This window comes from Alexandromys fortis, unplaced genomic scaffold (genome assembly GCF_014885135.2).
Source record: "Alexandromys fortis isolate MF-2015 unplaced genomic scaffold, M_Fortis_MF-2015_v1.1 scaffold_70, whole genome shotgun sequence".
NCBI lineage: Eukaryota > Metazoa > Chordata > Mammalia > Rodentia > Cricetidae > Alexandromys > Alexandromys fortis.
This window is the reverse complement of record NW_026067955.1, coordinates 3,688,352-3,714,924: the sequence shown is the minus strand read 5'-3', so window position 1 is coordinate 3,714,924 and position 26,573 is coordinate 3,688,352. Positions and strand designations below refer to the sequence as shown.

At 42.8% G+C, this 26,573-nt stretch overlaps 1 protein-coding gene across 11 annotated transcripts in view; it reads left to right on the top strand.

The window, feature by feature from the left end:
• Lrrc49 (leucine rich repeat containing 49) overlaps positions 1 to 26,573 on the top strand; it is a 114,293-nt gene that overhangs the window by 47,237 nt on the left and 40,483 nt on the right. For all 11 annotated transcript variants that reach the window (XM_050151924.1, XM_050151930.1, XM_050151926.1 and 8 more), the window contains one exon: positions 5,186 to 5,247. In XM_050151924.1, the coding sequence (XP_050007881.1) occupies positions 5,186 to 5,247 (62 nt within the window). The remainder of the gene's footprint in view (positions 1 to 5,185; positions 5,248 to 26,573) is intronic.

The window sequence follows — 26,573 nt, the reverse complement described above, 5'->3', positions numbered from 1 at the left end:
TCCACCTGGTCCTAGTTTAACTTTGGTATATGGTATTTATCTAAAAAAGTGTCCATTTCTTTTACATTTTCCAGTTTTGTGGCATACAGGCTTTTGTAGTAAGATCTAATGATTCTCTGAATTTCCTCTGTGTCTGTGGTTATGTCCCCCTTTTCATATCTGATTTTTTAAATTTACATATTCTCTCTCTGCTGTTTGGTTAGTTTGGATAAAGGTTTGTCTCTTTTGTTTATTTTCTTGAAGAATCAATTTTTGTCTCATTGATTCTTTGTATTATTTTCTTTGTTTCTATTTTGTTGATTTTGTTGCTGTCTCAGGTCTGCTCTGGCCTAGACTTGTTGGCTCAGCCCTGTTTCTTTAAATGTCCCTGATCTGGATCCACTCCTACAGAGGTCCCTGGTTTGGGGTTGGTCCTGCAAAGGTCTCTGACTCTAATCTACTCCCTCAGATGTCCCAGATGGATGCCCAGACCCACAGAGGTTCTGGCTCAGGTTTACTCCCTCAGAGGTCTCAGATTCACACCCAGACCCACAGCAGTCTCTGGCTCTAGCCTGCTTGCTCAGCATTTGCTCCCCTGTACCTGCTCCTGTGGAGTTCACTGTCTCAGCTCTGCTCTGACCCAGGTCATTGGCTCAATCCTGCCTCTGCAAATATCCTTGGTCTGGATCTGCTCCTACTCACTTGGAGCTCACTGTCTTAGGCTGCTCTGGCCTAGGTTGCTGGCCCAGTCCTGCTTTCGCAAATGACCCTGATCTGAATCCACTCCTGCGCCTGTGGAATTCACTGTCCCAGGCCCACTCCACCTCAGTTCACTGGCTCAGTCCTGCGTTTTTGGAGTTTGCTGCCTCAGACCTGTTCTTGCTTAGGTTGCTGGCTCAGTCTTGCTCCTATGGAGTTCCCTGCCTCGGGCCTTTAGTTTTTTAATGAAAAGAAGTACTGTTTTCTTGTTCCTGTTCTAAAACATGCTCAGTGAATCCATTTGTAACTTTCCAAACTGAAATGATTTCCTCTATGTGTATTGTATCCTGACTTTTTTTTATTTAAAATGAAAACAATAGTAAAGAAGTTTTCTTTGTCCTTTGTTCTATTTACTGCCTCAATGCACCCCATGTCTTCACCTTGCTTCTTCTTTATTTCTCTGTAGAAGAGTCACTAAGAATAGCCTGAGTAATAGATGTTCTATTCAGGCATATTGCTGAGTCATGAGTATTAGTCATTCTAGACAGGCAGATTGCTGAGTCATGAGTAATAGCTGTTCTAGACAGGCAGATTGCTGAGTCACTCAGTTCTATTACAGAGTTAGGGAATATGGATAACAGTACTGAGCAGAGGAGACAAATTCTTCAGATGCAAAGACATTCTTTGGAAAACTAAGGAATTCTGATCCTTGTCAGTCTTAGAGTTCATAATTTCATTCAGCCTCATTTTTAACAAAATTATATTTTGAGATGATGCTAAATCTTTAAATCATGCTTCAGAAATCTGTTGACCTTTTAGCATCGGCAGACCTGCGAGTTCTGCCCAGTGGAGGACAGCAGACAGCGTGGAACAATCCAGCCTTTTTCCTCCCCAAGCCTCTGAATAAAGTGCTTTGACTCCGACAAAAAAGAAAAAAAAGAAATCTATTGAATATGAGTTTTAGTATTGTTTCAAGTGCAATAAATTTAAGGTGATGAGCAGATTAATAATGTGACCTATAATTATTTTGATCAGTATTAACATTTTCTTTTCATGTTTATATATATTAATATTCTAACTGTCCCATGATAGTCTCTTTGCCTGTAAAATAGCTACCTCCAGAGGAGATGTGCTAGCACTGTTAAATCTGTAACAGTAAAATTAATTTGTTGGCTTTTCCTTAAAAAGATATAAAGCTTGGGCGGTGGTGGCGCATGCCTTTAATCCCAGCACTCGGGAAGCAGAGGCAGGTGGATCTCTGTGAGTTTGAGGCCAGTCTGGTCTACAAAGGGAGTTCCAGGACAGGCTCCAAAGCTACAGAGAAACCCTGTCTTGAAAAACCAAAAAAAAAAAAAAAAAAAAAAAAAGAGAGAGAGAGAGAGAGATAAAGCTTGATCATCCTTACAGCTTTCCAACCCCCAATTCTCCTTCCTCTATCATTCCAAAATCCTTACATCATATTTTGGTGTCAAGCAGGTGGATGGATTTGAGTCCTACCATCAGAATAATTTACTGGCAAAGTTCAGCTTAAAGTCTGCTGCTATCTCATTATAGTCTTGGTCTGGTTTATGAAGGAAAAGGCAGGATATTTTTTGAAGTTCACCCCAGGGAATCCAGTACCAAATAGTCAGTCCTGAAATCATATATATACAAGTAATATTATAGCAATTGAGCCGGTTGTCCTTATTATGCATTTAGGAATATTCATATGTAACAACAATAAAAAAAAAAAAGGCCATGAATTTGAGGAGGGTCCATGGGAAGTGATGGAGGGAGGAAGGGGAAGGGGGAAATGTAATGACATCTAAATTTCAAAAACTAAAATAAATAAATAGATAAACTTTAAACAACAGTAGCAAAACCTACAGATCCTAAAAAGAAAACTACAGATCTTTAAGGACATATTTTAAAAGAGAAAATTGGGCTTTAAGGGGTGGAGAGATGACTCTTTGGTTAAGAGCACTGGCTGCTCTGCTAGAGGACTAGGGTTGGCTTCTCAGCACCCACACAGCCGCTCACAAGTGGCTGTAACTGCAACCTTAGGGGATGCAACACTCTTTTCTGGCCTCCAGGGGCCTGAGGCATGCACCTGGTGTGCAGACATATATGAAGGCAAAACACTCGTACACATGCAATAAAATAAGTACATTAAGTACTTTATAAAAACAAAGCCTTAATGAAGGCCTTCTATGCTCAATTAAAATTGGTACATTTGTGATAGAGTGGATTCAGGTTGTTGGACACAGCTAAGCAAGGTTTTCAAAGTTAGACTTGGATCATTGTGTTAAACTTCAATGGTTTTGTTTGTTTATTTGTTTTCTGGCATTAGAACTAGCTCATTTCCCCATTAATTGAGGATTCAGATGTTAATAACAAAGCTGCCCTGAGTGCAGTAACATCTCTCTCTGCCTTCCAGACTTCAGGTGACCTGTTCCATTTCTCCCTGATGCTGCCTTCCCAGGACCCTCTGAGGTGCTTGGCTGAGGGACACTGTGAGCACTTGCCCTCAGCCCCTGCGCTGGGTGGTAAATCCTACTAGTTGGGTCTTACAGAGTTTCCTTTCGAAGGCCATATTTTAGTATTTTTTAACAGATCTTTTTATTATAAGAAATTTATGCCTAGGTAATTGATTAATATGACAAATATGTTTTCTTTTTTCTGTTGTAATGTTAGAATTTTGCTATAAAAATATATCTTAAAATTTTTAGGAAAATTAAAAAATAATTATTTTCTCTTGATGTTAAATTTGAGACAACAGAAATATTGTAGATAATTATTCTGCTTTTTGAAGTCCTGGAAAGGCTAGCTACAGAAGTGGTTATTGACATGTATATAAACTAAATTTGGATTTTTAGGGGTTTTTTTGTGAGTATTTTTAAAGCTATCAAGAAATGACAGTTAATGATTTTGAAAAATTGGTAGATTTTATAAAAGAAAATAAATACAGAAGCATTACAATTTTTTTTAAAAGAACTTGATATATTCCTAAAAATAATTTGAGTTTGTACTTTAATTGCAAAGCAGTCATGTCTTGAAAGGAGTGTGTTTGCTCTGCCTGTGGCATGGGAGAGACAATGAGACTGTAGTCTTAAAAGGATGCTCTGCCTCCCAGGAGATGCAGGCCACTGCTTCCATTCCCCACTGAGTACCAACAATGCTTGTGCCCAGAAATACTTGAGGTAGCGCTCAGGAGGAATGTGGGGATAAGAGAGTAGAGAGAAGACTTCCAGGTCAGTTTTGACTTGTTTCTGAAGAGATAAAAAAAAGCAGCTTCATTTCCTGTGGGAAACGGGGTCCTGGAGTGAAACCTGCACTCCTCCTCAAGTGTGGGAAAGTCAGAAAGAAGTGGCTTCAAGAGATGATTCTAGAAGTTTACCGACTTACACGGTTCACAATCACGGGGGTGAGGGTGTGTGGTTAATCTGCTGTCCTGTGGTCTATAGACTTACACCTTGGACCATGGAAAGATCTAGACGCCACTCCTAACGCTTGTGAATCAGGCTTTTCAGGGAGCCAGCGGTGATAGTCACTACAGAAGGCAGATGCTGATCTGGAAACAAAACAGTTTTACATGAGAAGTGGCTGAGTGCGTGGAGTCCAGAATGCCCTGTCTCAGCCTCTGGGGCTGTGTGGCCACCGTGCCAGCCCACCCTCCAGCCCACTACCCTCTGCGTGTCAGTCTACCCTCCTCCCGTCAGCCCGCCCTCCACTCTGCACCTGCAGCTGCCTCGGCTGCTCTCTTCTCTGGACTAAGTCAGATTGATCCACTTTCTCTGCAGAGTCCGTGCCGCTAGTATGCCATGATTTTCAGAAGGTTTCTTATTTGTCTGTCTTTTCCCTGATGAAGTTGGGCGTATTTATTTTGTAACTGTTTTTTAATCATCCTAGCCTAAATACTTCAGTATTGACTAAGGGCAACTTCTTAAAATACTGCAGGAATGCTTTTAGCACGTGTTTGAGCACACAGTCTAAATCTTCGGGTTGTGCCTAGATTAGGAGCTGACCTTATCGTGCCCTCCAGTGACATTATGATCTGCTTTTGGGGGGTGGTTGTTCCTGTATTGGATCTGTTTCCAAGTTTGAGAATAATGAGGCAAATCGCTTTGAAATTTATACCATTGTTTGGAAAGCTTTTGGATGTCTCCCTTTGAAAAGTGACTTTGAACAAGCCCTGATCACACCGCTTTGCTACAGTAAATGCTGAAGTAGCATCCTGGCATCCTTCCCAAAAGCACGCTGAAGGAGGCTAGCCGCAGCGCTCCCGCTTCCTCCACTGCTTTTTACCTTGCTGGCGCTAGTGCAGCTGGTCCTGCGGATGTGCTGAAACCCTCCCACTCGCTCTGCAGCAAAGAATGGATCTCCGAGTGCTCTAGAAATGAACGGTGGAGCGAGGTTGCGGGAGGGGGAGCAACATGAATGCCTTCCAGCAGCTGAACAAGAAAGCATTTTAAAATACGGTACTTTGTTTCTTTCAACTGATAAATTTTTGCTTTCTGTTTTCTTCTAGAGAGATGTGGATAATTTGCCCTGCCTCCAACGCCTCTTTCTCAGCTTCAACAATATATCTAGGTACGTGAGAACTCCCAACTCGTCATTAATAGATAACTTGTCTGTGTGGGCTCTAATGCTTTGAGGTAGCCAGCGGAGTGGAGAGTTTTACTGTCCTGACAGATTTTACATTTGAAAATGGGAGGACCGCCCATGACAAAGTTCTTTGTTGGGAAAAGGAAGCTCTTGTGTCTTCTGCCTCCGTTGCTAAAGATGATGCAATTAGCAAAGCATGGCCTTTCTTTAGCTGTGCTGGTGGGCTGAGCAGGGTCGGCAGTGCGGATTCGCTGTCCTTTGTTTGACAGCCACTGCCTCACTCAACTGAATTAGTTTCTTTCATGAATTACCATCTGCAGTTCGCACAGTCGCTGAGCATTTGTAATAAAGCAGGCTATGTCTGTCACTGAGCTGCATGGGAATCGGCCCTGCCTGCCTGCCTGCTGAGAGAGTCTCTGCAGAGAAGGGCATTAGAATAGGTGAACACACACATTTTGCTTACTGTCCTTGTCTTATATCATGATGTCTTGTTCTGGGTTAGTGTGGGAGGTCACAGAACTGAAGCAGAGGCAAAGGCCGCTTCCCAGGGCAAAAAGACCTCCACTTCCCTAGTCTGTCTTGCCTCCTTCCCTAGATCTTTGGGCTTGACTCTACGACATGCCCTCTTCAGTTTCTCTTCAAGACCATTTGTGAAAGGGGAATCACTAAGCTTTAAAGCACACTCTTCCCGGACTCCAGGTCTGTGCTTCTGAGCACTAGAAACCCTGGGTTTTTCATCTTTCTGTTCACTGCCCCTACCCCCATTCCTGGGTTCAACCTCATCTTCCTATCCTGTATCTCTAAAACAGTTATCTGAAGACGGTGAGAAGCATGGAAGTTTTCTGAAGGGCTTTCTGTGTTCCTCTCAGTCTGTGTGGGGCTTTTCTAGCTGCCCTGCTGTCGTGTGCGTGTGTGTGTGTGTGTGTGTGTGTGTGTGTGTGTGCATAACTTCTGTTGGCATTGGTTTTCTTCAGGGGATTTCTACCTAAAGACTGCCAAAGCTCTAAAGCAGTAGTTCTCAACCTTCCTAATGCTGTGACCCTTTAATGCAGTTCCTCATGTTATGGGGACACCCAAACAAAATTATTTTGTTGCTACTTTATAACTGTAATTTGCTACTGTTATGAATCAGTTTAATCTGCTGTAAAGCCTTAGATTTCCCCAGTCTACGGTGAACTAGTTTCTTTTTGTTGTTCATGTGAGCAACTGAAGAGATATGTATTTGCTTATATGTGGGTCATGCCCAGGCCCCAGGGCACCAAGCTCTCTGAACTCCTAAACTCTGGGTTTGTAAGGAGTCAGCGTTGGTTGCTTATATACTGGACAACTTTCTTTCAAAGTCTGGAAGGGAGGTTCACCCAGCCAACAAAATAAAAATAATGTTTTTTTTTCCTTGAAAAAGCATGGTTTCCTAAGAAATTGAGAAATAAGTGAGGTAGCATTTCAAGGTTTTTGTTCTCCCGTGTGGTTTGAATAAGAATGGTCCCCATAAGCTCATATTTGAATGGTTAGGGAGTGACATTAAGAGGTGTGGCCTTGGGGTGAGTGTGGAATTGTTGGAGGAAGTATGTCACTTCATTTGACCTTTGGGGTTTCAGAAGCCCAAGCCAGGCCCAGTGGCACTCTCGCTCTCCTCCTTTGCCTGCCAGTCTGGATGTAGAACTCTCAGGTACCACTCTAGCACTATGTCTGCCTGCATGCAGCCATGCCTCTCATTATGGCGATAATGGACTAAACCTCAGAATATAAGCAAGCCCCAACTCAATGTTTTCTTTTATAAGAGTTACTATGGTCATGGTGTCTCTGCAAAGCAATAGAACAATGAGTAAGACAATTTATTTCTTCAACACAGGCTTTTTAAAAGGCTCTGTGAATGCAGATGGTAAATTGAGGATCTGTGTATGCAGAGGATGCTGTCCTGAGGGAGCACATCTGATCTGTAGTTGGACTTTCTTTGGAATGTGTACATACAGGAAGGAAACTTGCCTCCTGGGTATGGAGGATCCCTGTTGACCTTGGCCATCACGATGAACCTAAAACCTTGTCCTGGTGACCTCAGCCATCAGGACATACCTAGAACCCTGCCCTGGTGACCTCAGCCATAAGGTCATACCTAGAACTCTTCCATTAGCCTCTGATTCCATGTTGAGCCTGAGCTTAGTTCAGGAGTCAGCTATCCTGAAAGGTAGTATATCCCCCTACCTCCCCCTCCCAGAGACAGGGTTTCTCTGTAGCTTTGTAGCCTGTCCTGGAACTAGCTAGCTCTTTTAAACCAGGCTGACCTTGAACTCACAGAGGTCCACGAGCTAGGATTAAAGGCATAAAGGCATGTGCCACCACCACCTGGCAAAAGGTAGTCTATTCTTGCCAAGACCTTCTGGAATTGCCTGAACAACCTAGTCATGTCTGCTCCCAATACTTGCTGTCCCTGTTCTAAGAATCTACTGAGGCTCTGGCGAGGACTCTTGCAGTATAATGCTGTTTTGACAGTGTGTATCAGTAGTGTGAGGTGTGTCCATGCTCTTTTGCAGCCAGCCTCAAGAGCTCGTTCATCTTGCAAACCTCGAGCTCTAAACTCAAGAAGTAAGTCTGCATTATGCTTTACCCCCTGTCCTCAGCTGCTAGTGTCCTGTACTCTACTTTCTGTCTCTGAATTTGATTGCCGGAGGGGAATCCTCACTTGAATGAAATCCTGCAGTGTTTGCATTTTTATGTGCAGCCCATTTTACTTAGCATAGTATACTCAAGGTTCATCTATGTTGGTACATGTCAGAATTTCCTTCATAAGTGTGCGCACTCAGGTACTTTTAAGATAGTATGGAAGGCACCAGAAGAGGGAGCTTACAGAACAGGCCATGCTTAATCTTCCAGTTCTCACATCCCCACAGTGCTCAACATTCTGTCCCACCTAGCCCCTTAAGGCATCCTATACCTCTGCTCAGTCTTTGTGTCTGCCTCCAACTTTGGCAATCACTTTTTCATTTCTTCTCCATATTAGAATAACCAGATCACCTTGTACCTCTCGGATTAAATGACACCAAGAGTTCACATGCTAAATGCAGCATTTGGAGTTACTTTCTGCAGTTTCCAATTCCACAGCTCCCCACTCCAACCCATTCTGTAGTTTTAAACCCAGTTCAAGAACTCATAGGTAAAACAAAAAACTATATCTGACTTGAAAACTGATTTGTGTGTCTTACAACCTCAAGTCAGAACATACCCAGGGATGCTATAACCAGCTTGGTGCCTCAAGGACCCAGAAAATAAGAAGAGAAAATATCAGAGTCCATCCTACACTGTAAGGAAAACACTGTTTTATGAAATTTCTCTACTTTGGTTTGTGAGTGGATCTGTGTTTGTGTGTGTGGAGGGGGGGGGACTTAATTCTAGGACCGTATGAATTGGTTTATAATGGAAATAGGGAAATTTCTCACTGGTTTTTAAAGTTTGAGAGTTTCTGTGGAGTCTTGCCTTGGGCACTAAGAGCCTGCTGAGCTGGGTGTATTGTTACTGAAATGTGTAGCCTATGCTCTGGTTTTAAATTATCCCCTGCTAGACGGGAACTGGAAACAACAAAGGGATATGCGTGTGCTGCCCGTCATTTCCTCATCCCCAGCACCTAGACAGTTCCAGTCAGGATCCAACTCCTCCAGTACAGGGTCTACTTCTGCTGTGCCCTTGGTCAGGCTGTTGCTAGGTCATTCAGGTTCTGTTTGCTGCCTGGACCTGTGAGGTTTAAAACCGTAAATAATCATGTTCTCATGGCAGATGTCTCAGGCTTCTGTAGGCTTTTGAATATGCAGTGGAGCCTATGCATAGGGCCGCCTTTGAGCTGTGTCTATTCAGGAATAATGGCTGCAAGGGATTTATAGAATAATACGGAAAATATAAGGTTGCCTTTTAGTGTTCCCATGCACTGGAATTCCTAAAGCACACGGATGATGGAGCATTACTCCCTGCAAGGATGTACTTGGCAGACCTCTTTTCCTTATAAGGATAGTGCTTTGGACTCAACTTTCTCCGAGTTTTACTGAAACTTTTTGTTTTGGTTATGTTTTGTTATTGTTAACTTTTGAAGACAGAGCCTTACTGAACTTATAGCAATCTTCCTGCCTTATATTCCAAATTTCTGGAAATACATATGCAAGCCACTACACTCTGCCTTTGAAACTTAAAAAAAATAGTTTTATTTGCATCTATGCATGCATGCGTGCATGTGCATGTGTATGTGAGTATGTGTGATGTGTATGCCACATACATGAAGGGGGCCAGAAGATCTTCTGGAAATGGAGTTGCAAGGAGTGTGAGCTACCTGCTTTGGGTTCTGGGAACTAAACATGGGTCTTTTTGCAAGAGCGTTTAAAGCTTTTAACCACTGAGCCGTGTCTTTAGCTCAACTTTTTACAAAGCAGTCACAGTGCTCTCAGTGCTGTCTTTTTTATTTTAGCATTTGTTTTCTCATTATTTATTATTGAGTAGGGACATGTGCTACAGCACCTATTGGAAGTCAGAGGACAACTTGTTGCATTGGTTTTCTCCTTCCACCATGTGGTCTTGGGAAATGAATTCAGGTTACCAGGTTTGGTGACATATGGCAGCCTCCAACCAGCACCAGGGTATGCAAAAGATCCACAAACGTGGCCATAGCTTAGGAAAAATTCTTGTCTATCTGAGGGCTAGAACCCACATGGTGGCTCACAAATATCTGTAACTTCAGTTTCAGCAAATTCAACACCTGCTTCTAACTTTTGGAGGCACCAGGCATGCATGCAGTGTACATACATATGTGTAGGCAAAATACTCTTAAAAACACAAAAAATACTTTTTCTTAAAGGAGAAGACTCTAGTGGATTCTGTTAGGAATTATAACCATTAATGATCTCCTCTTTCTCCTATTCCTCTGTGTGTGTGTGTGTGTGTGTGTGTGTGTGTAACATGAGTGGGTCCTGTTTGTTGGGGTTTCTGTCCTGCCTGGTACCCCCAGCTGTTTAGCCCCAAAGAAAATCACACATAGGTCTCCATAAATTATAAGCTGATTGGCCCATTAGCTCTAGCCTCTCACTGGCTAACTCTCACATCTTGATTAACCCATTTTTCTGATCTATGTTAGCCATGTAGCTCAGTACCTTTTTCAGTGGGGCAGATCACATCCTGCTGCTTCGGTGGTCTGGGCAGGAGTGGAAGGAATCAACTTTCTCTTTCTCAGAATNCCATAAATTATAAGCTGATTGGCCCATTAGCTCTAGCCTCTCACTGGCTCTCACATCTTGATTAACCCATTTTTGTTGTAATAGGAGTGGCGGGGCTGCGTCCCCAGCACCCCGGCCGCCTGCTAGCTTATGCCACGAAATAATTACACGGACACTGTATTCTTTTAAACACTGCTTGGCCCATTAGCTCTAGCCCTTACTGGCTAATTCTGATATCCCGATCAACCCATCTCTAATAAACTGTGTAGCATCAGTCTTACTGGGAAAGATTCAGCATGTCTGACCTGGCGGCCTGCTTCATCACGTGTGCCTCTGAGAGGAGCTGCATGGTTTCTGTCTGAGGTGTCTTACCTCACTTCCTCTTCCTCCCAGCATTCTGTTCTGTTTACTCCGCCTATCTTAATTCTGCCCTATCAGATGGGCCAAGGCAGTTTTTTTATTAGCCAATGACCTTCCTCCATCACATTTTCCTGATCTGTGTTAGCCATGTGGCTCAGTACCTTTTTTTCAGTGGGGCAGATCACATCCTGCTGCTTCGGTGGTCTAGGCAGGAGTGGGAGGAATCAGCTTCCTTCTTCCCAGAATTCTCCTGTTCTCATTTCTATTTCCTGTCTGTTTTTTTCCACCTATATTTCCTGCCTGGCCAGTCAGCGTTTATTTATAACATGATTGACAGAATACAGACAATTCTCCCGCACCATGTGTGTGTGTTGGTGGGGATGGAGCTCAGGACCTATACATATTAAGCAAGCTCCAGATTTCCCTCTGTTATAGAAACTAGCATCACTGCCATTCTCCTAGAACTCTGTGGTGTAACTTTAAGTGTTTCTGTAGATAAACGAGCACCAGAAGTCAACTCCTTTGTGTGTATTTTGTACAATCTAACTTGGGTGAGGTTTTCTTGAACTATTAACAGAATATACTTACGTTGTGTCTTCTAATTCACTAAATTGTGTATGGAGTTAACTGCCAAGAGAAGTATTTAAATGACATGAATAGAGGATAGAGGTTCATTCTTTGAGTTATTAGTGAGCCCTGAAAACCAGATGACCCCAATGGTAACAGTCTTATTTGAATGGGCTGTTGAGAATTTGACTGTGTAACCCTATGGCTTTTCCTTCTGCACTGTGATTCTCCTCTTTCTGGTCTCAGCAACTATCAGAAATGGTGTTTTCTGAGGACAGTGTTTGTAATCCTTGCAGTTTATTGAAGGGTCAGAGTTCACGAAGCAAGTACAGTTTAAAAAAGAAAGAAAAAATGAAAAGAAAGGAAAGGAAGGAAGGAAGGAAGTGAGTGGGGAATCTGGGGGCCTCTACCATGCTTGTTTATTCTCTTATGTGGTCACCGAAGGAGAGAAGCACATAAATCTAATGTACATCATTACATTTTTTGTTTTACCATTATTGTAGGCCTTGTTTTATTATCCTCGATGTCTGTCATGTCTTATCTGTAGTCATTTGAAATATTAACTCTGCAGGTACAAAAGTACATAGAAATGTTGCCCTAGGTTGTAGTGAGGCATTCTGAAGCAGGGAGTAGCCCTGAGTTTACTGACTGTCCAGATCCTCTGGAGAAAATGTTGAGGTTAATCATTCCACATTTATGTTCTCAGTTCAAAGATGGACTTTCTTCTGTGGGTATCATTGGTCAGTTGGAGATTTTCTGAGCCTTTTCAACCAGCTTATCAATAAACACATATGATTTCAAGTTACCATGAACTTTCTACCTCCATTTATTTTAGTTATAAAGACTCCTATTCATGAGTTCAAATAAATTGAAGTGTTTTTTTTTCTCAATAGAAGCCTTCTTAAACTGAAATTAAACAAAGATTTTGCTTGCTGAGTATGCACATACTTTGCACCAGGCTGAATTCATACTTAAGAAGCTGAGAGGTTGATAGCTATTCATAGCAATGAATTAGCATGAATGTATGTATGTTTATTTAGAAAGAGGGTCTTGCTATGTAGCATAGGCTAGTCCTGAAATAAACTGTTTAGTGTTGGTATTACTAGTATGTGTTACATACTGGCTTGAATTAACATTTTTAATATAATATTTATTAATTCTCTAAGAATTTCATAGATGTAGATAAATCATTAATCACATTTACCCCTGACTCCTCCCAGATCCATCCCAGCCTTATTCCAACTTCCTTCCCTCTTTTTTAATAACCTACTGCATCCAGTCTGTGCTGCCCATATCTTGATGGATATTGGACCATCTACTGGAGCAGGCCACCGAGACAGGGTTCTAGAGACCAACCATTGGCCACACCCTTAAAGAAAACTGGCCCTGCCTCTCTTAGAAACCATCAGTTGTCCATAGATCCTTAGCGAGGAATAGGGCTTATAAGCCCCACCTCCCTCCAATCTAGAATACTGACTGGCTTGTTCCTGTGCAGGTCTTGTACAGGCATCCATAACTGCCGTGAATTGGAGAGAGTGGCCCAGTCATGTCCAGAAGACATTACTCATCTCCAGTTTTCTCTGACCTCTGGCTTTTACAATCTTTCTACTTCCTCTTTCATGATGGTCCCTGAGCTGTGTGTGTGTGTGTGTGTGTGTACACACATACATATATATTTATGTCCCATTTATGTCTGAGCTGTCCACGGACACTTACTCTCTCACTTTGGCCAGTCATGGCACTGTTCATCCCTCTGAACTGAACACAGGGTGACATGAAGGTGAGGTGGGGAAGTGGAAAGAAGGACGGGAGGGGAGGGTAGAGGAGGGAATAGGAGAAGAATAGCTGGCCCTAAAGACATCTGAAAAAGCCCTTTGGAAATAGTGTGTGTGTGTGAGAGAGAGAGAGAGAGATTAGTTGGTCTTACACTACACAGGGGATAGGTTCTTCCCAGTAGCTATGAGTTAAACTGACAGCTTGTTTGTTTGTTTGTTTTTGTTTTTCAAGACAGGGTTTCTCTGTGTAGCTTCGGAGCCTGTCCTTGAAGTTGCTCTGTAGACCAGGCTGGTCTTGAACTCACAAAGATCCACCTGCCTCTGCCTCTCGAGTGCTGGGATTAAAGGTATTTGCCACCACTACCTGGCTGAACTAACATTTTTAAAAGCAATGATGTATCAAAGACCTCTAAGGTTTTGTTAATGTGAAGTTTCTAGAATAGAAGCTTTTGTTGCATATTCTTGAAAGGAAGGCCCTTGGGCTGGAGAGATGGCTCAGCGGTTAAGAGCATTGCCTGCTCTTCCAAAGGTCCTGAGTTCAATTCCTGGCAACCACATGGTGGTTCACAACCATCTGTAATGACATCTGGTGCCCTCTTCTGGCCTGCATACATGCAGACAGAATATTGTATACCTAATAAGTAAATAAGTAAGAAAATAAATAAATAAATAAATAAATAAATAAAGGAAAGCCCTTAAGCCTTAAAATTATTTGCAATTAAATATTGGGTAGGTTTTTTTTTTGGTTCAGAAGCAAAACCAATATGTATTTATGTTTTCCATTTTGTTTTTTTATCAAACAGGAAGAAATTAAAAATATATTCAGAAAAATTAAGGTATAAATAGATTAAATTCACAATTTAAAAAACAAATCCAAGAAACCTACTAGGAGCATTTTTTTCAACAGCATTTTTTGTCTGTTTATTAATATTTTTAATTAATTTAAAAAAAAACTATCTTTTCTCATTTTACATGCCAAATCCATTTTTCATTCCCTCCCCTTCTCCTGCTTCCTCCACCTTCCTCCCTCCCGCCCACCACCCCATTCCCACCCACTCCTCAGAGAGGGTAAGGTTTCCCATGGCGGGTCAACAAAGTCTATCACATTGCTTTGAGGCAGGACTAAGACCCTCCCCACTATATCTAGGCTGAGCAAGGTATCCCTCCAGAGAGAATGGGTTCTAAAAAGCCAGAACAAGCAGTAGGGAGAAGTCCTGGCCTTACAGCCAGTGGCTCTGCAGTCTACCCCAGTCATACAACTGTCACTCACATTCAGAGGGCCTAGTTAAGTCCCATACTGGTTCCCTAGCTGTCAGGCCAAAGTTGGAAGGCTTTCATTAGCTCAGGCAAGCTGTTTCAGTGGGTGTCCCCATCATGGTCTTGACCTCTTAGCTCATATTCTCACTCCTCCCTCTCTTCTACGGGACTTTGGGAGCTCAGCCAATGCTCCACTGTTGTTCTCTGCATCTGCTTTCATCAGTTGCTGGATGTAGGTGACATTTAAGATAGTCATCAATCTGACTACATGGCAAGGCCAGTTCAGACACCTCCCCACTATTGCTTAGGGTCTTAGCTAGGGTCATCCTTGTAGATTCCTGGGAATTTCTCTAGTGCCAGGTTTCTTGCTAGTCCCATAATGGCTCCCTTAATCAAGATATCTCTTTTCTTGTTCGCCATCTCTGTCCTTCCCCATCTCAACCATTCCGTTCCCTCTAGTTCTCCTCCCTGCTCCCCTTCTTCCCTCCTCTTCCCCTTTCGCCGTTCCTTCTCCCCTTACCCCCCATGTTCCCAATTTTCTATAGACCCCAGAGAAGCTAAATAACAAGGAGAACCCTAAGAGAAACGTACATACATAGATCCCCTGGGGAAGGGGAAATAGATAAGACCTCCTAGGAGCATTCTTAAGTAGCTCACCTTTTCTCGTAGTGTTTCTATAGATTCACTGTAGACTATACAGATATAGATACAGATAGAGATATAGATATGCATAATAGATGTATCTACTGCCAAATGCAAGATGAAGAAAGCCTTAGTGTTCAAATGAAACCCTACCTGCAGTGAGGTGACCACTTGATACAGAGGCAACCAGACAAGGACAAAGCATTGAAATGACTGAATTCATTAGTCGGCTAATTTGAGCAGACACTCCTGTCTACACTCAGTTATGTCAAAGCCCAAATGTGTCCTTCCAGTTGATCCACCGGAGGAAAATGTGATTCTTCTTACAATCAAAACTCAAGCCCAAATGGAAAAAATTATTTTCATTTATTGGGTATCCAGCCCCAAATGAAGAAATGATTTCCTCTTTTTCTTCCTCCGCACTCAGTCTTGCAGAACCCAGGATGCCCAGTCAGTTCATGTTGTTGTGGCTTGTCACACCTGGCACAAGTCAGCGGGTAATGATTATTCGCTTTAGTGAATGAGTAAATAAAACCACACTGAACCTGATGATTCCCAGTATTCATGAGCAACTTCTTTGAAAGTATGTTTGAGCATTTTGTCTGCATGTGTGTGTTTCCCTTGCACCAGAAGAGATGGTTGGATCTGCTGAACCTCTCCTGCATCTCATAGATCTTTTAATGGCCTCATTCAGCAAATTCTCTCATGTTAGCTGTCTCAGGATTCAGTCTATTGCTGATTCTTGTGGCCATAGCTTAGGATGTAAATCTGTTCAAAAGTAAGCAGGACAAATAAGCTACGTATGTTCAGTTTGCAGTGGTGTTCACACTGTCTCAAGATCTTCCAGACCAAGAGTCTCTGTAAGCTGTAAACTGTCAATTGCGTACTCTTTGAACATGTGAGATTAACATTTCTTTCTTGAAGAAAACTGACATCTTCCTTGAGGTAGCTCCCAAGTCATCTGTTGCAAAGGGAAGGGGGTGTCCTTTAGTGTGGAGGTGTGATTTTACAGAGATGGAACTGTGTGCAGTCTAAGTCCTGACTTTGTACTTCCGATGTCTGTGTTTTCATTGGTACTTTTTTTCTCCACAGTATGTGTTTTATATTTTATTGCTTGCTTTCTAGTCTGGCAGTGTTTAAGAACTCGTCTTGGGCATTGATGAGAGTGTGGGTTGTGCTGTCTTACTGAAAAGTATTACGTTTCTGTTTGATTACCTACTGGAGAATCACTTTGATTTAGTTGACACTCTTTTTGAATGTTTACAGTTTTTTTAATTGAATAAGGTAGATCTAGAGTAATACTTATTCTAGAACTAGATGACACATTTTAAGATACATATTTATGTTATCCTTACACTAAACACGGGAGCCATAGGAGATGTTATTTTCCTGCACTTTTCCCCATGTTCTGTTTTACCCCTTGGAGTTATGTGAGAAAGGTGTATGCAACCTACATATATGGGGAGGGACTTCTATATAAGGCAGGACTCCAAATCACTAACCCCATAATTCATACAGGTCTGTTTACATACCTGCGATCTGGAAAGTGTCTCCAGGCAGAAGCCACAGTGAATGTGATTTTCATGTGTTTTTCTCTCTCTCCAGGGGGCACAGCCCTATGGCAAGTCTTACTTATCACGTGGATTTTACTTTTTTCTCCTGTTTTGCAGTAGTTTATATTGTGATAACAAGTCTGGTATCATCATGGCTAAAGCTGCAAGTTCTGTCTACCAGGTTTTCAAACCGTTAAAATTGATCATAGGTCATCACTGCCTTTACTTACAGGCCATGAATTCCTTAGAAACCAATAAAATGATCATTACCTAGGAGCTAATGATACACTCTAATCTTCAACGGAAAGATTGGCTTTTCTATGTAAACCTTTCCTTATAACTGAGCTGAACAATTTAGAAAAGGCCCGAAACTCTGCTTGTTAGATTTTCAAGCTCTACCCAGGTGTCACGTAGAGTCCGGATGGCCCCCACTCGTGTCTTCATTACTCTTTCTCCCTATAGAACCGCTGTCATAACTGTCCCTCAGCTCATCCTAGTCTTGAGGACGAGATCGTAGGAACTAAGCGAACTGGCTCTGAGAGTGCAGGACCTGCTGTTCTGAGAGTGTGCTTCCGTTGTGACGAAACGTAAACACTGTGCTGTGTGTGATTATGTAGGAACAGACTTAATGGAGTCTCTCTCCAAGGAACTGCCGACGTGGTGTTTGGTAATCCTCGCCCTTCTGTTCTCAGCTTGGACTCAATTGAAGAGATACAGGAATCAGCTGACTTGAGATGTAGATCTATGCTGTTATAATCAGCTTCAGCTGTCAGCCTCCCACACCCAGAAGGACTCAGCTGAGGAATTACCTCTATCAGGTTGGCTTGTGTGCGTGCCTTTGGGGCATTTTCTTAATTGCTAATTGATGTATGCGGTGCAAACCCACTGTAGGCAGTGCCATCCTGGGTAGGTGATCCTGAGCTGTATAAAGAAGCAAGCTGAGCAACAACGGGGAGCAAGCCAGTAGGCTGTGAGTTCTGCTTCAGTTCCTTCCCCCAGCTTCCTGCCTAGAGTCCGGCTCTGATGGCCCTTCAATCTAATAAGACAAATTAACCCTTTCCTCCCCACATTGCTGTTGGTGGTGATGTCTTTGCAGCAACAGATAGCAAAGTATGTATGGCTTGTGGAATGACCAGACCAATTTGCGTTTTTCAAAAATATGAAACATTGTTGTTAAATATATTCACCATACAATACAGCAGCTCTCCTGAATGTATTCCTCCTAAGAGAGATGTGTCCTTTGAACGTGGTCTCTGCATTTGCCCTTCCACGCACTCACTGCTCCTGTCCCAAGTCCTTGTAACCTCCATTCTGTTCAGTTCTCTGTAAGGTCAGCTGTTTGAGACTCCACATATAAGTAAGATAAAATACATTTGTCCCTCTGTCCTGACTTACTTTTCTCAGTCCCGTGTCTTCCACATTTACCCCTGTTGCTGCAAAAGTCAAGATTGCCTTCTGAGATTAACAAAGATTGTGCTACGTACACACACCTCAAATCTTCTTTCTTCTTCTTGTGTGTGTGTGTGTGTGTGTGTGTGTGTGCAGGTGGGAATTCATGTGTGTGCATGTGCACATTCATGTGTGTCTAGGTGCTTGTGTATGTGCATTTGTGTCCATGAGTACACATACGTGTGGATAGTGTGGATACCCTCAGATGCTGCTCGTCAGGCATTGGCAGCTATACCACACTTCTGTGTCCATTTGGCTGTCACTGGGTGCTTAGGTTGGTTCCACATCCTAGCTCTTGTGAGGGGTGTGGCCATGAGCGTGGGAGGCAGCGTGTCTCTTCACACTGTCACATTGTTTCCTTTGGATAGAAAGCGGGATTGCAGGCTCACATAGTAACTCTGTTTTTAACTTTTAAGGTACTCTGTACCGATTTTCATGTTGACTAGCCTGTCTTAAACCCCTGCCAGCAGTATGTGGCAGTGTACCAAGGCTCCCTTCCTCCACGTACTACTTTTGCATCACCAGGGCCGCAATGCCTGAGAGAAGCAAACTGAGGAAGGAGAGATTCATTTTGACTGAGGACTTCTGTGGGTTTCTGGCCCCTGTGGTGAGGAAGGCATGCTGCTGAGGCACTGGTGTGGTGGGACCCTTCACATTGTAGACGACCAGGAAGCAAAAAGCGAGGCAAGAACCAGGGCATTATAGCCTTGGAAACCATGCCCTAGTGACCTGCTGGGCCAGCTGGGCCTGACCTTCAGAAGCCTCCTAAAATAGCACCACTGGGTGGGGAGCCAGTATTCAGAATGCAAACCTGTGAGAAACCCTTGAGTCGAGTCATGGGACCCACTGTCCTCGCCAACAGCCACTCCTTGTGTTTTGATAGTAGCCCTTTTAACAAATATGATGAGGTAGTGACTCACTGTGGCTCCAGCTGGAATTTCATTATGATTTTTTATGTGCCTGTTGACTGATTGCATACATGCTTTTGACAAATGTCTATTCAGGTCCTCTTTTCATAAAACATCTCACTTAATGGCTTAAAAATAAATTGGCAGTGTCTGCTGGAGACCTTTAAGCCAGAGACTGTCAGTTTTACTATTTGGTGAGATTCCATGGGAATCACTGAATGAATCTGCTAGAAGGGCAGGAGTTCTCTGCCGGGGCCTGGGGAGTCTTGCTGCTTTATCCATCAGGGTGTTGGCTGTTTGTTCTCCTAAAGCAGTACAGAGGACCTGAGTGTGCTACCAGGGCTCCTATCCGGTGAGTCAGGGAAATCCTAAGTATACAGAGGACGCTCACCTTTGCCCACTGCTGTAGCAGGGTTCCCTCTGTCAATGGTCCTTCCCAACTCAGGACAGTCTCTGCCCCACCTCTTTCCTTAAGGAGCTCCAGTTTTTCTAGCTGGTTGTTGTAGACATTTCTTACACATTTCCTTTTGCAAAACACCAGCGATGACGTTGTTGAGAGTGGCAGAGATTGAATGTTTGACTTTTGTTTCCTACGATTGTATGATCAGGTCACAGAGAACACACCAGACCCCAAGTAGCAGACATGAATGCTGCGGGTTGTAGGGAAGCCAGCACTGTGTGTATCAGTCTGTCCCTTTATGGCTCCACCAGGAAGAGCATCCCCTCCCCTCTGTGCAGACTCTAGCAGGAAGTTTCCGAGGAGCAGAAGGTTCAAGGTCTCTGGACCATCAGCATTCACCTCACTAGGAAGCTTAGTAGAAGTGTGAACGCCAAGCCCCATCCTGGACCTCCTGGATCACAGCTCCATTTTCTGGAGATCCTGGTGACTCAATGCGCATTTGGGAGGTGTTGCTGCTGAGAATTTTGAGCGTCTTTAATTGGGTCAGGTACCAGTTGGAAGTAGTCACCCTGGCCAAGGACATATGGGCCGCACAAAGCACTCAGTCCTGGACCTAAGGGGTGGAGTCAGCTTGTGGAAGGGTTTGCTGCAGGGAAGAATTCTGCTGGCATTTAGAGAAGAGTTCTGGTAACAGTGGGTATTCCTGTGAGGGCATCTTTCATTTTTGTGCACATTGGTGTCAGAGCCTTTTATTCGCTAGCACTCTGGATTCATCTGACCTGCGTGAGGGGTGGGAGTGGGAGGGTGCCCATGCCACGCCTCCCCATGCTCTACTTCCGGTCTCTTTCACCCCCATAAAGCCATCTGTCTGCCTGACCTAGATAGGAAAGACTCCTGCTTCCTCCTCATCTATTCTCCAGTGACGATTAGCGTGCTAAGCCTGGGCACCCACGTGTCCCTGCTCAGGTACCACTTCCCTTCGCTGCAGTCTTGGGAGAGTTGGGGGAGCCTGTTTTCCTCACCCACTGCGCTCCATCGTAGCACTAAGGCACTGATGTGGATTTCTGCCTTTTCCAGCTGTGACGTAGCTGTGCAAATGTGTGTTGACTCAAGAGAGCCAGGCTTTAACCTAGGGAGTTAGAGCTCCCCTTGCGTATATACATATGCATGTGTATATATTCACATGTGTTGTAATCCTTTAATAGTCACAGCTATGTTGATACCCAATGAAAATTGGTACCTGGATTTCTGAGAACTGAGCTGGCTCCTCTTAGGTTTCGACAGCTTGTTTACTATGTTAAAACTGGTTGTTGAGCTCAGCTCTTACAAGCTTATTTCACTTTTAGTGAAGCGAGGTGCCAATCATTCATTGCCTTGTCTGTTTTCATCATTGTATTCCAGATTCAAATTAACTCCCAACCTCCTCTTCCTCCGTCTGTTTTTAACTATAATTCTTCTGTAAAGATAGATTTTCTCTTCTTGTGGCTTTCATTTCTACAGACCAGTTAATTAAAAAAAAAAAAAAAAAACAGAACACAGACTTGATCCCTTATTTTTATCTACTCTTTGATTTTTTTTTATTTTGTTCACATTTCCAAGCCTGCTTTTACTTCATAAGACATATTGTAGGTGTCTTTGAATTTTTTATTTTATTTATTATTTGTGTGTGTGTGTGTGTGAGAGAGAGAGAGAGAGAGAGAGACCATAGGGTCTATAAGAGGGAGTAGACTCACTGGAGCTGGAATTACAGAGAGTTGTGAACTTTCCAGTATATGTACTGGAAACTGGACTGCTTTCCTCTTTAGGAGCAGCAAGTATTCTAAATGCCCAAGTTATCTCTCCAGACCCAGAATTTGAGTGTCCAATTTTTGAAGCCTTATCCAAACTGACTATGCCACCTGTTTTTTTTTTTACATGTCTACAGATAGATTAATTTCTTTACAAGATTGAGCTGTTTTGTTGCTGTGGGTATTGGTGGCAGTCCCTTAAGTGTAGTGATAGGAGTGGCGAGGCTGCGTCCCTGGCACCCAGCCGCCCGCATGGCTAGCTTATGCCCCAAAATAATTACACGGAAACTGTATTCTTTTAAACACTGCCTGGGCCGTAAGTTCCAGTTTCTTATTGGCTAGCTCTTACATATCGATCTAACCCATTTCTAATAATCTGTGTAGCCCACGAGGTGGCTTACCAGAGAAGATTTTAACCTGCGTCTGTCTGGAGTGGGAGAATCATGGCGACTCTCTTGACTCAGCTTCTTTCTCCCAGCATTCTGTTCTGTTTACTCCACCCACCTAAGGGTTGGCCTATCAAGGGGCCTAGACAGTTTCTTTATTAATAAGAAATCACTCCCACATCACTTAATATCTAATCTTTGGGGTCCTTGAATCTAATCTGTTGTCAGAATCCTATAGTGTAAACAGACTTGGATATCTTAAGAAAATGATTTTCCTCTTGGGATATTTTAGACTTGTTCAGTTCAGATTCATGCTTCAAATTATTGTTTATATTTAAAATTAATCAGAGAAGACCTCACTCTCTTTCTATGAGGCACATGTTGAGATGGGCAGTGTCTCCTGGGGGAGCAGGTAGGGGCATCGATCACTGTTCTATCCCTGTTTGAGACCTGGATTTATGAACCAATGTCAAGTTAGATTTTCTAACCTGAGTAGTTCCTGGGATCTGTCTACTACCCCACAGCATCGGAGATCCTGCACACCAAAGCTCAAGATCCCTGGGCTCAGAAAATCCCACACTGCTGTTGTTTTGTTTTGCTCTGGGGCTGTTTCCTTGCCTCTCTGCATCCCTGCCTCTCTTTACCTTCTCTCCCTACACCTCCCTTTCCTGTATTTCCACTCCCCTCCTCTCCTTTTCCTCCCTCTCCTTTCCCCCATCTTTCTGCTTTCCTGATTTTTTGAGCAGATCATTAATTCATTTGCGATTTTTCAGATATATTTTATTCAGTTCTTAAGTTCATCGTGTGTATTGATGGTAACCAGTATGCATTCCTGTACTGCTTTTTTCTTTAAATATGGTTTATGTTCTAGTAATTATACATATTTTATGGATCTTTGTATTGATTTCATGTTTGTTGTATGAACGTGTGTGTGTGTGAGTATGAGTATGTGCGAGCACAGGGATGTGTGTGGTTGTGAATGTGAGTGTGTGGGAGAGATTATGTGTGAGTGTTGGGTGGGATCTTCTGGGGCTGGCATCAAGGACAGCATCTGCCTAGAGTTACAGTTGCTTCCCCTCCTGGACCTTTCTGCTTGTGTTGGAGTTGCAGATGTGGATCAGCTAGTTGTCCCCATCTTTCAGATCTCTGAAGTGTGCCATTGTGACCACATTCCCTGGGTGTACAGCTTTCCGCTATACAAAAACACATTTTATCCTTGAGTTTGTTGAAGACAGCATCTAGTTTTGTGTGTGGCACCACCCATTCTTTCAACAGATGATCACTAGACCAACCCCAAAGGAGTACTGAGAGGGCGGGCGATGGTGACTTACGCTACTGAGACTGTTAGCTGCATTTCCATGCATCCTTAGTTTGGATGATAGCGTTATTTAAAATTACACACAGCAGCAGAAGCAAAGCGCAGGCTCTTCTGCATCTAGCTGTAGGTGGCAAATAAGAACACAGAGAGAACCCGCCTGTTGTACGATACAGGCGTCACACTTTTCTTTAAATCTGGGAACACTATTTGCATTTCTTTCAGTGTATATATCTGATTAGTAATATACATTAGGTCAACTAATTCTTGAATAATCTATAACCTTTTAAATAATTCTAAGAATAGGATGAAGAAAATCCAATTATCATTTTTCATCAGTAGGACGCTTTGGAACAATTAGACTTTACCCTATTGTTTTATTCAGTCACGGAACTATGTGTTCTTATAAAGTAGTCTCCAATTTTCTGAACGATCCTTCTGAGAAATAATTTACATGTATTAAGGTGTACTCATTTGAAGCGTAGTCTAATGAATTTTGACAGCATCTGTACCCTGTAGCCACAACTGTAGTCAGTCACTTGAGAGGGAAGCCTAGCTATCATTCAGCATTCTCTCTATCACATCCAAATGATTAGGAACTCTGTTTCACAGTTCAGTCTTCCCTGGGTCTCTGCTCTTTACTCCCAGGGAGACTGCCACAGTTTTTAATGCATTGGTCTCCAACAACCTTTCCCCCTACTGTGATCACAGCTTTCTACTCTTAACGTCTTTCTTTCCTTGGATCCACTACACAATATCACTAAATTGGGATTTTTCTGAGAGACAGTTCTGGTTACATTACGGCCACCCATCCACCATCTCTGCCTCCATTACCCACCCCCAACTCTCATCCCTCTCCCCCCCACCACCTAAAATCCCCCACAACTCCTCTCGGTTCCTGTCCTCAGTGCGGGTTTTTGTGAAAGGCATTGGTGCAGAGTGGCAGCTGTTTGTTCAAATCTACTTAAAGCCATTATTAAATTTAAGTTTGCAAACTTCATTTCCCCCTGTTTTAAATGCCTTCCTGTAATTATCCGGCCGTGTCTCAAATGCCTTAACACACTTTCAGATCGGGAACTCACAGATCAGTAAAGATCAACTCTGGGGTGACATCACATCGGATGTTTTTACTATGAATCTGTTCAAAACATGAAGAGCTGTCTGAATATGAAAACAAAGAATGACGAACGTTACTGTACCTGTCACGTGGTTGTTTTTTGTAGCATGCTATTCTGTGTCTTCTCTTCTTCATACAGGGGTGTAATTTTCAACATAAATCCTGAAAAATTATCTATTCTTCAGCATAAGTGTTTGTATAGTTGAGTTGCTGAGCTCTGGTGTAAATGAATTTCCCAGGTTTTTCAGGATTAATATTTATAAAGTGATTATTCCCATCTTTAAAAAAATCAAAATCTCAGTATGTGGTTTTCTAGTTGTCGAGAGATGGTTTCTACATTTCATGTGTAAGGGTCGGTACCCAGGGTCCTGGCATGACACTGAAGGACAAAGCTTGAAGGCGCACAGCAGCCTGTAAGGACTGTCTGGTACAGTTAAGTGGAGTTGACCGTGACACTGGGATTTCATTAACACACAGTTCATTGCCTGTGGGGAGGCAATGTTCCTCTGCTTTTATTCACAGTGCTTGACAAGGGAGGAAGGAATGAGCTTGACAGATGAGGCATAGTGACCACACAGGAAGTTTCTGTGTCACTTTGAGCCCAATTGTTACAGTCTAGGTGCTGGGGCAGAATGGAAGGGAGTCTTTGTAGATATGAAGTCTAATGAAGCTGAGGAGTGTTTTTCTATAGTGTGAACTCATAGAGGTGGTTTGACCAGCACAGACAAGATCCATGATGGCGCACAGGCCCCTCTGCACTCACAAGTGGAGCTGGTGCTGGCAGAACAGTTTACAGCTGGCAGAAGCAGCCCTGCCATAGGCCGGGTCTTCAGTACATCTGTGGGGATGGCAGACTGATGCTTACTTTGGAGCCTAGTAGTTGAAGGCAGTCATTCACCTGTGACTTGATTAGGTACAATGTCACATTTTCATGGGAAGAGGGACTATACTTCATGTTCTTGTCAGTGACATTCGCAGAGTGAACTATGACGTTTTAGAATCATTTGCAGAGTGAACTATGATGTTTTAGAATCATTTCAAAGCTGCATTACAGAGACTTACTCTGAAGCCACAACACTTAAAGCAGCAGGTCAGAGGTAAAAGACTAGACACGTTTATCAGTGAACCAAGTACAGGCCTGGAAATACCCAAATAGATACAGCCAGAGGATCTTCAACCAAAAACGCAGACAATTCATCAATGTGAGAAAATGTGAATTTGGACCTTTCATTGAATTAACTCAAGATGGGTTGTAAGCTTAAATGTAAAACTCTCAAAACTAAATTGTAGAAGAAAACAAAGACATTATTCAGAAACTAAAACAGGATTTTACAAAAAGAAGAAATTACTAAATTATATATCATTAAAATTCAACCCCCTGTTTTGGAAAGACACAGTTAAGGGAATGAAGAGGGGCCAGGGAGTTGACTCGCAGGTAAAGGTATCCAATGCCATACCCGAGGGCCCGAGCTGATCCAATGGGCCCACATGGTGGAAGGGGAGAACTGCTTCCACAAGTTTCCTCTGGCCTTCACACATCTGCCATGGCATGTGCATATCCATATACACACTACATAAATAAATATACATTTTTACTTGTTTTGTTTTTTTCTTGTTGTTTTGATTTTTTTCTTGACAGGGTTTCTCTGTGTAGCCCTGGCTGTCTTGGAACTCACTCTGTAGACCAGGCTGGCCTTGAACTCAGAGATCTGCCTTCTTCTGCCTCCCAAGTACTGGGATTAAAGGTGTTTGCCATTACGCCCTGGCTGTTAAATCATGTTTTAAAGAAACAGGTAATAAATACTTGCAAAGCATGCACCTAGTAAAGGACACATAACCATAATGTATTTAATAAACCTTGTAAAGCTCAACAATAAGAAAACAAAGAATCCACTTAAAATGAGCAAAGGCTCTGAAAATACCACTAAGATAGAGCACGGGCAAACGTGCCTGTGGGAGATGAAGGCAACTGCTGAGGAAACAACGCCATGCCACTGTTAACCTGATGGAGTCGCTAGCATCCAGAGACACCGATGAACATCAAATGCTGGCAGGGACAGGGAGCTGATAGCCCTAGCTGAGTATCTTATAGAGCCAGATAATCAGCCTTTGCGTGAGCCAGCAGCAGTTCTCTTGTTATGTATCCAGAGCTTAGTCCAAAGACTCACAATGTCTTCACATATTATCAAGGCGTGCTCTGGAGTTAATGAAGAAAGCGATATAATCATACAATGGACTATTACTCAGTTATAAAAAACGTACTATGAGGAGAAGACATGGGTGGAAGCCTGCTAGGTGTATATTGCCAAGTGAGAGAAGTCCTTCCAGACTTAAGAGTATGTTGTAGTACATGCTTCCAGCCATCCACCATTCTGGAAATTGCAGAACTCTGAAAGTAGAAAGATTGGCGCTTTCCAGAAATTTGGGGGATGGAGTAAAGCACAGGGGAGTTTCTCTTAACCATGGGAATTATTCCATACAGTACTTCAGTAGTAAACACATACTCTATCCATTTGATACAAGTCACGGAATGTTAGAACCCTAAAGAGTGAACCTCAAGGTGTATTACATTTGAAAAACCATCAAGAGATTTTGATATCTCAGTA